At 40.2% G+C, this 16009-nt stretch overlaps 1 protein-coding gene across 9 annotated transcripts in view; it reads right to left on the bottom strand.

Moving 5' to 3' along the window:
- Positions 1-16009, bottom strand: part of dlgap2a (discs, large (Drosophila) homolog-associated protein 2a) — a 164545-nt gene that overhangs the window by 24254 nt on the left and 124282 nt on the right. For 7 of the 9 annotated variants that reach the window (XM_044166676.1, XM_044166672.1, XM_044166675.1 and 4 more), the window contains 4 exons: positions 8553-8621; positions 7217-7376; positions 5971-6187; positions 285-4131 (listed from right to left, as the gene is read on the bottom strand). In XM_044166676.1, coding sequence (XP_044022611.1) covers positions 1736-4131; positions 5971-6187; positions 7217-7376; positions 8553-8621 — 2842 coding nt within the window. In that variant the 3' untranslated portion in view covers positions 285-1735. Of the gene's footprint in view, positions 1-284; positions 4132-5970; positions 6188-7216; positions 7377-8552; positions 8622-16009 lie in introns of those variants that run through there. The other 2 variants (XM_044166681.1, XM_044166680.1) reach the window with 2 other exon arrangements.

Below are 16009 nucleotides of genomic sequence, written 5' to 3'. Positions count from 1 at the left end.
GTCACTGCAGTTCAGGTTAAATTATCTGCTACTTTTAGATGACAATTTTGCAAATGAAAAGTTAAACGTGGAGGGGAAAGGGTGGTGCGTTTTATGTCGGTGAAATGAGCAAAATGAATCAAAATGAATACAACAATACAACCTAATTAACTTCCCACCCCATTGAAAACCTTTCAGATTCAGTCAATTTAGCAAACTTTCATAAAGTGCTCTGCACATATTCAATTCAAAGCAGTACACAGGAAAATCCTTTTCTGGCAGCTCACTGATGTTCAGCTGAAAGATTCTTTTTGTTCCAGCACACTTTATTAAAGCACAGACTTCAGTTGGCGATTCCATATAGAGCCCATTAATTGGACAGATAGCACAGATACATCTTGTGATTTGACTGACTTTTTAGCTGTTCATTGCTGGTAACAGAATTCTGCATCTTCTGTGGTATGTAAGCTCCTTTCATTGTACTGAATATCAAAATGAAACTATGAATAGAACCGAATACTTACAATGAGGCACTGTATATGAAATGCACAAAATATCGAGGCCATCTGTCATGCACCATTACAACATAATTTTCATCATTCAGTGTCACACATATTAACAAATAGCCACACAATGTACACCTCTTTTCAGGAAGGAACACAATTCAACATGTCATTACACTTATGTCCCAGTTGTATTACATTCTCAGTCTTTGTTTCCTGAGCATTAAGATGATATCTTACAGTAAAAAATACAATATCACCTCTCAACAAGGCCTGTTATTACTATAGTCAGATTATCAGACAAATTTAATCACAATTTATTGTGTATTTTTTAAATAACTGTATCCTTATACTTATTTTCCAGCAAAGAAGTGTGTATATGTGCTGTATGTTTGGTAGCAAAGTGTATGCACATGTAGGTAACATGAGGTTGTGTGTACATAGAGGCTACATACCATAACTGTACTGGTTTTTGATTATATTTGAGCATGTGTGTGAATGATGTGAGTTCTTTTCCCAACAAATTAACAGTACAGTACTCCAGCTCCATCGATTGTGCAAACATCATTCTACCTCATAATTTCCTTTTGCTTTATAACTGCAGAGTCCATCCAACAGCTCACATAGTAAACAGTATGTCCTTATAGTTATATGATAACTGCCAAGATTTACTTCACTCCACTCTAGAGTGACAATAAACAGAGAGCTCAAAATAAGTCAAGGAAAGGAAAGTTTCCATCATCACTGCACGGATGGTAGGGACCTTGTATACTAGGCCATCTTGTCTGTAGTCTATAACAGAGCTCCAAAAGAGTCTCTTAAAATAGATGTGTAAAATGTCTTTTATACACTGACTGAACAAGAACATTCATTACTAGTGTATCCAAAAAAGGTACACTTAAATAAGCAGTACTGTCCTGGAAGATCAGTGGTGATAACAACTTCATAAAGTTCATTCTGCTCTTAGTATATGTTTTTGAAGTATGATTGTTCGGTAAATTTGTCACCACTGAGGGTTCATCACATTCTTACAGAATGGTGCAGTCCTTGAAATATGTTTTTTGCTGCTACCAATGCAGTCTTTTTCCTGGAATTTTACTGCAGGTTAGTGTATGAGGAAGTCCTTGCTTTGAATGCCAATAATCACATGACATTTAGATCTGCACGTTGCTCTAAAGTGCACCGACAGCTACAAACATAAACTATAAATATACTTTGAGCTACATTTTGTCTGCTGAGAATGAGGTATGAGCTCACAGAGTGAGTGACACGTATGTGATTTCTGCACTGTTGTACTCGTATCTCCCGCTCCAGAGTTCCACACTGGCACTCCTGTGCATTGATTCTCGTCTCTGGCCCCTCTTCTGCCACCTGTACCACAGAAAGGACCTCTCTGAACTGCCTGGGGTCTCTTGTTCCACAAGCTCCCCATACTCCTGGGATACAGCCATACACTCCAGTGTTTCTGCAATCATATCATCTGGCACCATGTGTGCCAGATCCACTGAGGGTATGTCTTTGAGATCTGGTGGTGATGGATCTGTATCTAGTGGAAGAGGATCTGGGGTTGGACTTGTGGGTACAAAGTCTATTTCCAGTGACGTATCAGGAGATACTGAACTAGGAGGGGATATTGTGACAGTGACCTGTGGTAGTAAGACTTCATGTAATTCTGAGGCTACATCCTGAGACATGTGAGCTAAGCGATACTCCATAGCTGGATCCAAACAGATAGATTCTGTTGACTGTGAAGGATCCAAGGGGCACAGCGTGGCAGGGTCAACAGTGGGTAGGGGTGAACTTGGACAATCTGATTGGTAGATGGGTGGATCTAAATCCTCCGTATTAGATGGAGATTCAACACTCAGGTCAAATGGCTCTGGTTCAGGGTCCATGAACACTGAGTCAAGATCATCTTGATCGAGGGAAGTCAGCATGACTAAGTCAAAGTGGACCAGATCGGCATGATATATAGGGGTGGTATCAAGTGGTTCAGGAAGTGGTGGCCACTCTGAGTCTTGGGACTCTGGTTCAGTGTTGGGTAGAGTTTCTACTGAATTGGAAGAAAAGGTTGATACTGATATCATTTGCTCTGGAGGAGGGTCAGAAGGATAATCTGGAAGGGTGATACTGGGATCTGGATTTGTGTCACTGTCAGTTGGACTTGCAGGAGAGTCTGTGTCAAGGTACTCTGACACCACAATAGATGGACATGTGATGTCAGTCTCTAAATTACATGGTGTAACAGTATCAAGATCAATTGTGGGTGCATCAGAGACTAAGAATGGGCCTTGACTAATGGGGTCAGATGAGGACACCGTGGGTAAGTCTGATGGTTTTGGTTCTAATTCTGTTGGGTCTGCGGGATCTGGATCTTCTAATCCTGAATATGGTAAAGACACAGTAGTAGGGTCCTGAGACACTGGATCTGGTGTGTCCACAGTGACAGGATCCATAGACTCTGAATCTGACATGATGTCATAATCATGTTCCTCTGGGGGAGACACAGTAACTACAGGAACTGGATATGGTAGCTGTATCTTATCTTCTTCAATTAGTTCTGACTCTGGGGATTTCATGTCATCAGGGTGAGATGGTTCAGTATATGAATGGGACTCATTAGCTGGGTCTATATTTATTAGCTGTGGAGTGATTAGCATTTCTTGTTCCACTGTCACTGAATCCTGGGGGGCTGCTTCTGAGGAAACTGTATCACGAGTGGTGACTGGCTCATTAGTGATCATGTCAGATGAACTCACAATTACATGATCTGGTAGCTCTGGTTCTGGTTCTGGTTTAGCTCTAGAGGGCACAGCAGTCAAGTCAAATGGCTCTGGTTCGACTGCTCTAACAGAGCCTGGAAGTATTGGATCCAAAGAAAGTGGTATGGCACTCTCCACATACATTGACTGTGGACAGGCCAGAATGCTTGGGTCCATTGAGAGCTGCTTTGGCAGATTTCGACGGGCGCCTTTCTTTTCCTCCTTCTCTTCTGGACAATTGACAGCTGCATCTGCAGTGCTTTGCCGGATCAAGACCTTGCTTCTGGCCTGGGTCCCCACAGACACTTTTGATACCTGGGGTTTCTTCTCTCTAGCTCCCCCAGTGCCTCTATCAGTAGGAGAGGTTCCAAGTCCTCCTGCCCCTAACCCTACCCCTGCCCCTGCTCCCGTCCCTGCCCCAATCCCTCCGCCTAAACCTACATCAGTTCCAGCAGCCATGTTGCCACCTTGGGGAGACCATGTGTTGTAATGCTGCGTGAAAGTGTTGAAATTACTGTTGAAAGCACGAAGCTCTTTACAGAGGTCCCTCCTTAGATCAGCTAGCTCTCGACGCATGGCTGAGACCTCTTCCTTCCATTGCATGCTGATAGCTGCAGCCAAGGTAGCCGACTCTTTGATACTGGCCTGGATGGCTTTTGGTGATGGCCGTTCTGGGGCACTAGATCTGGGGGATCTGAAGAGGCTTGGAGAAACAGGCAGTCCAGACAGAGGTTTAGCTGTAGCCCCCATGTTATCGTGTTGGTAAAGCCTGTCTCTTCTGATGGGGCAGCCTAGATCATCATGAGTCAAAGGGGCCGTGTCTGCCAAATCCTCATGTACACTGGCCTGGTCAGGTAAACAAGAGTCTTCCTGCACATAATTTCTGTCTGGAAGACAAATGTAAATACGTATCTGTAATATGGCTACAGGTGTGAGCAGCTGGAGAGAATGTGCTTTTTATTGCCACAAAGCAGTAACATCAAATCATGCATTGAATGCCATGAGTCAAAATAAGATAACAGCAGAAATCTACAACAACTAAGTGCTAACCTTATGATTATTGTCCCAATTCACTCATCTGTATACCGTAGATGTGTATTGAAGAGTTTTTATTCTAGAATTTTAATAATCTGTAATATCATTATATATTACAGTGTTGAAAACCAGTGTAAAACTGGGAAAGTACTCCCATTTTGACTCATTTCTGTTAATGGCTTACACTGCCTTCTCAACCTTAATTTGTAGCATGCATTCTTCACATCTTTTCAATGCACAAAGCTGAAAGTCCTAGCTCCCGGAACACATCACAGAGAATGGACAATATTTCTAATAAATGAGGTGTAAGAACAATCCTTGCATGCTCTTCTGCTTTCAGTCGAAGTAAAGAAATGTGTACTTTGTGCAATGAAAAGAGGCAAAGATGAGCAAAGCTTCTAAACCATTTCCCATCAATCAGGAAGTATAGTATGAACCCTATTGAAAATGTGAGGTCCAGTTTGACAGATTGATTCAAAGCACCAACTGCCCCGTGTCCAAAATAGTGGTGAAATCCATCACATACCAAACTCTGTATCCTAAGAATGCAAAGATATTTGAGTTTACTGAGAAAGCAGTGTAAGCAAACATTTATAGGTATGAAGAATTGATCATAAGCACATCTCCAGATGGCCACACCTCTAACGCTCCCTATTATAGTCCAACTGATGTTGTTAGTTCATGAATCTACTGTGGGAAGAGGTGGAATCCACTCAGACTTCTCGTCCAGACACTTTTTCTTCTTTTCTTCCCACATTCTTCATCTGTACAGGGACGTATAATTTCCTCTGTGAATCCAGCAATCATGGGAATTGTTGAAACCACCAGCAGTTTACAATTTATAATCAAGGCTCAGTATCAGAAATAAATGCATGTCTCAGCTGAGTAGGTTTAGATGTATTGTAACAAGTTTGCATATGTGATATATGAGATTAACCAGTGTGACAGTTCAGTTACCAGTATATTCATTGTCAGCTTTACATTATCCGTTATCCAGGTCTAGACACAATAGTGTGCAGTTCTGTAATGTGATCTTGTTGTGTGTAAACAAGAGCTTTGTAATGAGACAAAATTATTTGTGTGAAGTGAACAATCTGAGCGAAGAAATTTCATAGTATATACTGTGATATTTAAGTGTAAACTGGATTTACAAGTAAACAATGCATACTTTGCATAGGGCAATTTCACCATTTCTTTGCCCAGTTCGCAATAAAGCTGTGAGTACGCTCACAAGTGTCACCATGTGGCATCATAAAGAAAGTCAGATTTCCAAAATGTAGTGGAAAAAGTTGTCATGTCCTTATTCTGACCTGATTTTTATTCCAGACAATTTCCATTTGTGATTTTCAATAGGGTTCATAGCTTTACTCTCTGATGCATCCAATGGATGAGCAGATGAAGCACTGTATCCAAAATACAGTAGGATGAACTAGCACAGCTCACAAGTGGTAGCTACGGTAATCAAACGTCCATCAAAAACAATGGAAACATACAAGAGTGATTCATGCAAAGATATGAAGCTGTTTGACAGTACAGCCAGTTTGCACTTAACTGTTATAACTATATTTATCCATTAACACATGTTATTGCCAAATGTAAGCTTTTGGTGTCAATTTGTAAGTACAAACAAAAATACAGACATCCAGGATGTCACACATCATATTCCGCAAATTAATTTTTATCACCCTTACCTGTGGTAGACCTGATGGTGGAGGTGACAGTGGAGGCCATGGGGGGGATGCAGTCATCGTCTTGGGAGTAGCCGGCCTGGATGGCTCGCAGGTAGCTGTGACTCCGGGTTCTGAAGCAGCCGGGCAAGTCTAAAGCTTCCATGGCCTGGGATTCCACCTCACTGAACACTGACTCGCACACTGATTCAAACTGGCCATTTATTTCTGTTTCACTCACCTGTGAGAAACAAAAGCCATAAGCATGCTTTCTCCATTGTTAAGCAAGTGAGGATATTTTTTTGTTTATCTGGAGAAATTAATTGGTCGGTTGTAAAACCTGACATTGTGTTCTCTGTCAATTTCCCTGAGAATAAAAACAAGGCTTGCTGCCAAAATCAAATGACTGCATGTGTTTTAATAGGCAAAAGACAGCAGAGAGATTAATGAAAAATGTGTTTTCATAATGTCACGAAAATGATTTTTTGAGTGTTGCCTGGAAATTGTTCTGTCACATCTCCACACTAGCAGATAACCTGTGGGCTGGTTCCTTTTGCTGCAGTAGCTCTTGCTTTGTGTGAACACAACCAAACGGACGGAAAGACTGAAATTTTCATGAAATCAAGGTCATACTGTGTCAGAGAGTTTGCTGTAAAGGATTTGTTGTTGTTGATGTTGACCAGAACTATTTCGGTTTCCTGTTTCAGATGTGTATGATGTATCTTGTAATGCCTTTGATACTGACGTGTTACAAATGATTGTTTACTGAGTAGAAATTGTTTGATAGTTATCACTCCACTCCCTTTTGACAATATCAAGAATCAAAGATAAACATCTTGTTCTGTTGGGATTTGGAATTAGTAGGAGTTCAGTTGAGCTTTTAAGACTCTGAACAAATCAATATGCCTCTCTTTTAAGAGGGAGATGAATATCTCACCAACCTCTATTGGAGTCTTTTCATTTATCCAGATAAACAATGTGCAATGAACTGTCATATAAAATAAGAGTAAGTAAAATGAAATCAGAAAAACAGTATGTGTATGGTAGATGATAAAAGAGTCACAGTGAGAGTGAAAACTATGATTGGGACAGTCATGCACTTTAGATGGGGTTTTAAACAAAGAACTTTGTGATGAAATTATTATTTTATTTCATTTTGCTGCAGTTTCCCTGGGACCTCCTCAGGGTCCCTCAGCAGCCCACAGTGTAAGAACCACTGCTCCCCAGTACAAGGTAGGATTCTCTCCTAATTGAAAAGGTGCAGACTCACCTGGCTTACTTGGCTAACACAGCTAGCCTGACTAAGGGTGCTGACGGCCCGCATATAGCTCTGGTTCCTGGAGCGAAACTTGGGAGAGTTGTAGTTGGCAGAGGGATCCAGGGCAATGCTTGGGTGCATGTCCCTGGTGGCTTGCAAGTGGTAGCTCTGACTGAACAGAGAGAGAAAAGGAGAAGCAGGCAGGGAGTGGGACTACAGCCATGGTGATGATTTCTTAAGCAAGTGAATTAAATATAATTTAACTAATAAACAAGCAGTTTGACTAGTGGCTACAGGTGTAACATGATGACAAAAACAATTAAGTGTTATTCAGAGCAGTGGGCCTCCTCTGGGCAACCTGAACTTGAGAGGGAGACTAGTTATGACATGGCGTCTCCTTCTGTTTCTCTCCCTCACTACATTGATGTGTTCACCAGTGTCCTTAAAAAGGCAGTTCGATTTCTATTGTGCTGAAACATCCAATCAATGCTTGGAAATGAGGGAAATGCAAATCAGGAGCTAGTTAGTGAGCAAGCACTTCAGAGAGCACCTGTGTCAGCCAGGTCAGTAAAATATGCTACATCAGCAGTGCAAGAGAAATGTTCAGAAACCCAAACCTGGTTTTGAAATCTGCTGGAGAGAAGACTGATAGAAAAACATGTAGGAAGAAAGGTGCTTTAAGTTAACTAAAGAATACTATGTGAGTCACATTAGGAATACCAAAGTGAGGCTCCCTCCGCCAGATCTATTTTTAATGGTAGGCAGGGATGAGTAAGCAGTTTCTGGGCTTTTTATAGAGATAAACGCTGGTGTTTGGCAGTGAGGAAAATGCCAGTGTGATTAAAAGTTCCCCAATCCATCTTGTCATGCTGTAGCAAGGGTGTGTGTATTTGCAAAGTAATATCAACCTTCTAAACATCCAAAGACATCCTAGAGCAGAAACATCCAGAGATTAAGTCTGAATGAAGTGGTAAAAGTAAAGAAGCTGGAAATGGAAAGAAGTACTTTTTTTTACTAATTAATGTGATTAATCTCTCAAAATATAGTATGTAACTGGTTCATTTTTAATACTGTATAAAAAGCAAAGGCATGTACTACTATGCTGGTGTAAGGTATAGCAATGAATTAAATCATATCTATATTGTGTTTAACAGCGCCTTATGCTTTGCCAGTATGAGCAGATTGCCCCAGGTGACCTCTCATTGACTGGTCTTGAGTGTTTGCTCTGTGAGGAGTCCATATTGGGTATGTCAGGAGGGCAGCAAGCCAGCTGGCTCCGACGTCTGACCACTGCAACATGGCAGCAACAGAGAGGTAAGGGGAGGGGAGGCGCTGAGCCTGTATTCACCTTAAGTCTGCAGCAAAATTGGTGATGTAGTTACGCATGTCACTGTTGATTTTATCCAGGCGGTAAGAGCTGTGGGTAGAGAAGAAAACAGAGTTACTGGGTCCCACAAGTGGGATTTGGATGGATGTGACGTCACTGTGCACAAGTCCAATAGAACTGGCTCTGTATGGAATTAGTGGTGAACTGAATGTTTGCTTGGGAGTTTTCACCAAAGTGCTGCAAACATTAGGGCGATACAGTATGACCAACATGGCCCTCAAGTAATGATAAAAGTGAAACATGTACAGACACACAAGCGACAATGAGGAGTGTATTATGAGTTTTGTCGCACAGTAGGTGCACACACACACACACACTGTCCACCAGCACTAACCAAAAATTATAACAAAGCACTTGATGATGAAATGCTGCACACAGACAACAATTACACTACATAATAAAACACACATTCTTTCTCTGTGTGGCTAATTAGATTTGGTCAAATGAGCCAAATGAGAATAAAAAAACCTACCTAACATCCTTCCCTGAGCAATGAAACTTCAGATCAGATATAAGTGCACTGGCTGAGGCATAACTGAGGCATACTTCATCTCTCCCTGTCTGTAGAGATGTCTATTATCGTCATTTGAGTGAAGGGAGGCTGTTTTGAGAATGCGTTGGCCCTTAATCAAATCACGCCAAATTTCCTCTAATGCCTCTGATTGGTGCTAATGCACTTCCATTGTTGGCCAATATAAAGGCAAGGGATGATGGGAATCTCACACTTCCTGCCTTTCATGCTGCCAGTGAAAGTACTCTTTCTGCGGCTAAACAAAGCCCAGGCTCGACATAGGTGTTGTGTGCTAATTTCTGAGGAGAAAGGTTCAAAGTAAGGCATCTGTTGGAAGAGTACATATAGAAAGAACAAGGACAGAGGACAATTCTGAAGCATGGAAACAAGATTTCTGCAGGAGAGAAGATTTAGCAAGAAGTGTTAACATAAAGTATGTACTAACAAAAATACAAACTTGAGAGCAAGCGAATGAGGCCACACTGAGACTTAGGGGAAATGTGTCTGCTAGTCCAGAATGTGGAAATCAGCAGATATGTTTCTTTCTTGACGCACAAAATGCACTGCAAAGCTCTATGGTGAATAATTACATCTTCCTAATGGTTCCCAATGGGGTGGAGGATAACAAGAGGAGTGAATCTCATCTTGGTAAGGAAACCCTGAAGAAGGGAATATATGTAAAGTTGATGTGTTTTATTACACTTCGCAATCAGTGTATCGATAGCATACACACTCTGTCTTGCAAAACACACACAACTCTTTCTATTCAAGTATAGAGTATGTTCTGTTCAAGCCATGTGCCAAATGATCAAGAGCCATATACAGCAGTTGATACCTTTCTGAATGGGACATTAGGTAGCAGAAGACAGGCCTTGAGAATAGGCCTTGCCAACAGAAAAGTATGCTAACCATGCATGACACGTCCCACACAAATCAATGGATTGGAATTCTGCTTTGACCTTGAGATCTGAGAGAAAAATGCTCATACCCAGTGCTATCTGAATGAGTAATTACATTATGTTGAATCAGGAATTATTGAATGCTTTGCCAGTGTTAACTTTGATTAATTATGGTGCCTCAAGAAGCTAATCATGGATGGGGGGCAAACAAATCGAGTTATTTTAGAAACTGCCAAAAATGAGTGGGATTGATTGGCTTGTGGTGTTTCGACACTGGGCCAAAGTCATTTAAAGAGTTAAGTTGCCGGAGATGGATGTTAGTTGTTGATGTTCTTCTGTGCATGTATGTCAATGCAACCTCCTATCAGACTGGACATATCTCAACTCAACTCAGCTATTTATATAGCACCTTTCATATAAACATGTAGCCCAAAGTGCTTTACATAGTAAAATTATGCAACACAAACAAACAAAAACAAAAAAGACAAAAATTTACAACAATGAAACAATAAAGTGTCAAAAGTCAATTCATAAAACTCAGTAGAAAAACAATAAAATAAAATAAACACCAAGGATAAAAATAATGTAAGAACCAACTTTACTCCAAATTAAAAGCCAGATTAAAAAGATAGGTCTTTACTTTCCTTTTAAAAATACAGAGAGAGGTTGCTATTCTAATATCCAGAGTTCCACAGTTTAGGGGCATAAGAACAGAGAACAGAACACAGATACTTTTATGGGACACATAAGGAACATTTAAAAGAAAAGCAGTAGAGGACCTTAGTGATCTGGCTGGAACATAAAATGAGAGAAAGTCTCTGATGTAGGGAGGGGTCAGCTCATTTAAAGCTTTATAAACAAGTAAAATAACTTTAAAATCAATTCTAACAGATACAGGTAGCATGTGCAGTGTTTTAAGTACTGGGGTGATGTGATCCATTTTCTTTGTTTTAGTCAAGACTCTGGCCGCAGCATTTTGACCTAGCTGTAGTTTTGTTATAGACTTTTTGGGTAATCCAGTAAAAAGGGAATTACAGTAGTCTAAATTGCTAGTCATAAAAGCACAAGTGAGTATTTCAGCATCTTTAAAACAACAGTTAAAAAAGACTGACTGACTGGCAATATGTCTGAGATGGAAAAAATATGTTTTAATGACCTTGTTAAAATGAGAAATAAAATTAAAATCAGAATCTAAAATCACCTCCAGGTTTGTGATATTAGACCACCAAGCACTGAGTACAGATTTTCTGATACATGAGCACCCTCGCTGACAAAAAACTGTCTATCAGTTAAATGTGACTGAAACCAAGCTAAAACACTGTCAGAGAGACCCACCCATTTCTAAAGTCTGTCAATTAAAATTTTGTGGTCGATTGTGTCGAATGCTGCACTGAGGTCTAAGAGAAGGACAGCCACATTGGTTGTAGCCACAATAATTCTCAGGTCATTTACAACTTTCAGTAGTGTTGTCTCTGTGCTGTGATTCATTCAATAAACAGATTGACAGTCTTTCTAAAATGCTGTTGTTGTTTAGATGAACAAGCAGTTGATTAAAAACTATTTTCTGTAAAAGCTTACCAAGGAAAGGAAGATTAGAAACGGGTCTGTAATTGCTTAGTTAGTATATCATTGCTAATTGACTCAGTGACTCATTATGCTAATGGTTAATAATGAAATTTGTCACATGTCATTCAGTTCCCATCATCAATAATACATTATTTAAATATCTAAGCAGGTCCTACTATGGCACAAAAAAGCGGATTCATATTCAATTTATCATAGCTGTTGGCTCTGCAGCTTACAGGACATACAGGACCCAAGGGTGAAGTTGTAATGGAAGGGGGGCTTGGGGAGTGTAAATGATTATTAATTTAAAAAAATCACTGACATCTAACTTTCCTTCTAGTGCACAGGCTGTTCCAACTCAGTGGGCCCGTGACTGTGATGTATTCTTTATTGGTGAGATGAACAAAGAGGCGACCCTGTCAACCACAAGAGCGACAGAGAGCTTGAAAGAGGGAAGATGGAGGGAGGTGACACAACCTGACAGCCTGTTCTCACTTTAACATGATTTGCTTCAGGGAGCCGCTGCTGTCAAATTTGTGTTTGGCCCATCTGAATGCCCCCACGGGACATCAAATTGCTACAAGAGCAGAGGAAATCCAACCTACACCATGTCTGTCTTGAATCCAATCTAATTCCATCCCAACAAGCCCAATGAACCATAATAGCATGAGAGCTCTCGTGTCAGGTGGCATCCATGGTGCCTCTTATGTGTGGACTTGAAACAGTAACAGACATAGACCACAGCACAATGGTGCCAAGAATAAAAAAACATGAAAATAGGCACACTTCTGAACAAATGATGAGAGATTCAGGTACTCGGCAGACAATCTAACAATACACATTCGAAATTGCACTGGACAGGACTTTTATGTAAACTGTGTCCAAATTAAATCCTCTTCAGGTCTATAGAAAGTCAAGAATATCTTTTTCCAAATGGGTGATTTCAAATGTTTGCATGAAAAAAAACGTTAAAAACACTGAGTATTTCCCCTAGTTTCTGCAAAAGCTGGTCTCACCACCGTTTGGTTTCCTGTCCCTTTGGTATTCTTTGGTATAAAACGATCACAGAGCAGCCGGGTTTGCAAACATAAGCGTGCCGTGTACCCTTTCGTGTAAGCTGATTTATGGGAATTGAAGTTCAAATTTTTCAGTCACCTCTTGCTGCACTTTGAAGCTGCCCATGTTTTCAGCTGTAACAGTATTCCAAATAAAGTATATTTATATTTTTCTCTACTTATCTGTATCTGGTTCCCATCAACCTCACTGGTCTTCTTCTTGTGCTGCTGTAATGCTAAATTTTCCTCCTGGGATCAATCAAATGTAATCTTATCTTTTATCTTTTTAAATTAGTTTTTCAAAGAGTTGTTACCAACATATGTAATGAGTGGGACATTTTACAGTTGAAAAAATAACTTGTCAGTGCTCTCTTTTGGACAAACTATGTTAATGGAGACACTGTTTCTAAATTACCTCACTCATATCTTTTACCTTTCTATTTCGGTATAGATGCAATTTCTTATTATTTATTGGCCAACATATACGCCAATACTAATATATATCTGCGTTTAGCTAATATTGGCAGATATATCGACCCGGCTGATTTATTGGTCTAGCGCTGCACCAAACCATTCTTATACTGTTGCGATCAGAAAAAACAATACTTCTGAGCATGCACAAGACACGATAAATCTCCATTTAAATCCAAGAGGAAAGATACAACATTATGGCATTCTTAGAGTAGGTTCAGGGGAGTATCAGGACTCTTCAGTAATGACACCCTAAATATCAATAATGCTGCCGCTGCTGTCAGTGGACTCAGAGGCAGGCCACACAGCCTGATCCATGCTGGTCAATATCTTCCTTTCAGCAGAGCCCAGCAGACTCTTGGTTTAACCACTGAGAGAGCCATTATTCAGAGGGGCCTTGGAGTACAATAACTGCAACTGATAGCCCTTCCTGCTGTTGCAGCCTCATAAATCATTCACTGTTTACAGCTATTCAAAACGGATAGTCAGGGAAAGCTTTGCAAGATGTGGAAAAAGGAGCATACCTCACTGTAGCTGCCTCATACATTACTTCATACTCTAAAAGAGCTGTTAAAAAGGCCAAACAACCGCATCTTCTGTGACAGATAAAATATTATGATCCTGCCTGATCACAATTCATAACAGTCAATTTGTCATTATACTGTATATCCTCTGGGATGAATATCTGGCTTATTATGTAAGCATGCACGGGTACTACTTTTGGCCGATGACTGTAAAAGCTGAATATCTCTGCTGCCCTTATGTACGTACAGTATGTGTTTTCATCAGGGTCAGCTTAACAGCAGCGATAGGTATTAGTGGATTCTGTGGGTGTTGTCCGCTGCGCTTTCTGAGCTTCCAGGGAAAAAGCTTTTCTGTGCAAGAGAGTAGCAATTTAAAAACCACTGCTGAATGGCAATGAGCATGGGGTCAGCGGTGTGAGGAGTGAGAGGCGTCATATTGTCTTATGACAATAAGAGTGAGGGAATCATCAGTGCTCATCACTATGTGTATCACTGTCTCTTGCTGTGGCTGTCTGACATTACATACTGCAGCTATGTGTCCGTCACAGGCCACACCGAGGTCAAACACAAGGTCGTCTTTGCATAATGTCTACAATTTATGTCACATTATTTGCCTTTGGGCTTGTGCAGACCAGAAGCAGAACAGACCCACAGTGAGATTTACACAGTTGCAGCAGGACTGTAAAGAGTTTTTTTTACACAGTCCAGCATAATATGACGTCATTATTGGAGCAAAACAGCTGAGCACCTGTGACAGTGGAATCTGTAGTTGTAGAAAATAGTCACACGTGTATCAGTAAATTCACAGAGTCACAAAGAAAAATACTTGTTGCAAACTTGTAGAATTTTTTTTCTCTCCCCAAACACAACACAACAGTAACACCTTCTCAAATTCGAAAAAACCTTCATTGCAGATGCACAAATCCTATGCTACGAATCACAACTTAAGAACCTCATACGCTCACATTTTTGCTATAGTTGCTGCAGTGAATATGGTGCAAAACAGATTCACACACCCGTATCAAAAAATGTGAAGTCATGGACAAAATGTGCACATCTGCAAATCAGTATGATAATTCTTGCAATGAGCGTTGAACACCTGTAGAATATACACTCTGATAAACAGTAAATTCATCAAATTCAGTGACCCATGTTGCTATTTTCCAAGCAATACAGAAGTGGGCGAAGTTCAATCTAAACTGGGTTGAGAAAACTATAGATGGATAGGCGCCCAAACAAGCTCTTTTGATTGGCCAAAAGGGTTCTGATCTCTGAACAGTGTCCACCCTTGGCTTTATAGGCTCACAAATCAGTTTTGCGCCACATTTCACTGAGATATGTGGTGCAAAAGTGAGAGCACGCAGAATTTGTCATTTGTGAGCAAAAAAACAACATTTAAGACTCGTAGCAGCTGATTCAAGCAGTTGTAGATATTGACTTGTGTTTGTGCTAGAAAAATATCCAAGAAATGAAAATGTATTTAACCCTGTGAGAAAATATTCTTCAGGTGTACAACTCTCATTGCATGAATTCACATACTGATTTGCAGATGTGCGCATTTTGTCCATGACTTCACATTTTTTGATACGGGTGTGTGAATGTGTTTTGCACCACATGTACCAAAAATGTGAGCGTATGAGTTTCTTAATTTGTGATTCGTAGCATAGGATTTTTGCACCTGAAGTGAAGAATTTGAGAAGGTGTAACTGTTGTGTTGTGTTTGTGGGAGAGAAAAAAAAATCTACAAGTTTGCAACTCCTAAAGTATTTTTCTCTGTGACATCAATACACGTGTGTGACTATTTTCTACAACTACAGATTCCACTGTCACAGGTGCTCAGTTGTTTTGCTCCAATAATACCTTCATAACAAACCTCCCCGAGTAAAACACACTGCATGGAGGAGAAATGAAATAGGATATACTCACATCGTGCTCCAACAAACGGAGCAACAGCATCCTAAGCCTTGTTTGAATGTTGTCTTTATAGAAACAATTATGGTAATCACATCAATACAGTACGTGTATTTTTCTGCAATTGCTTGGATTCATTTCAGATTATTTTCAGCCACTGTTGTGACTTGTGATTGGATAACCACAGCATACATCTATTCATTTATTTATTTCTCCCTCTCTTTCTCTATCTGTAGCTCAAATATTTACTTAACATATAATCTTATTTGATTGTGAGATAATTTAGTATCTGATGTTGATGGAAAAATGCTTCTACCAGCTTTTAGCCACTTCAGCATTACCAAGTAATGCCAGTTGTCCACGCATGTAATATCAGGATGTACTGATATACATATAAGCCATATTTTCCCTTCTATCATGACACTGACAGGAGAGATTCTGTCTGCAGAAAGGACACAGATTGCATCCACTTAGACCAATT

The sequence above is a fragment of the Siniperca chuatsi genome, linkage group LG15 (assembly GCF_020085105.1).
Source record: "Siniperca chuatsi isolate FFG_IHB_CAS linkage group LG15, ASM2008510v1, whole genome shotgun sequence".
Classification (NCBI taxonomy): domain Eukaryota; kingdom Metazoa; phylum Chordata; class Actinopteri; order Centrarchiformes; family Sinipercidae; genus Siniperca; species Siniperca chuatsi.
The sequence above is the reverse complement of the archived record's forward strand: the minus strand, read 5'-3'. Positions and strand labels throughout refer to the sequence as shown.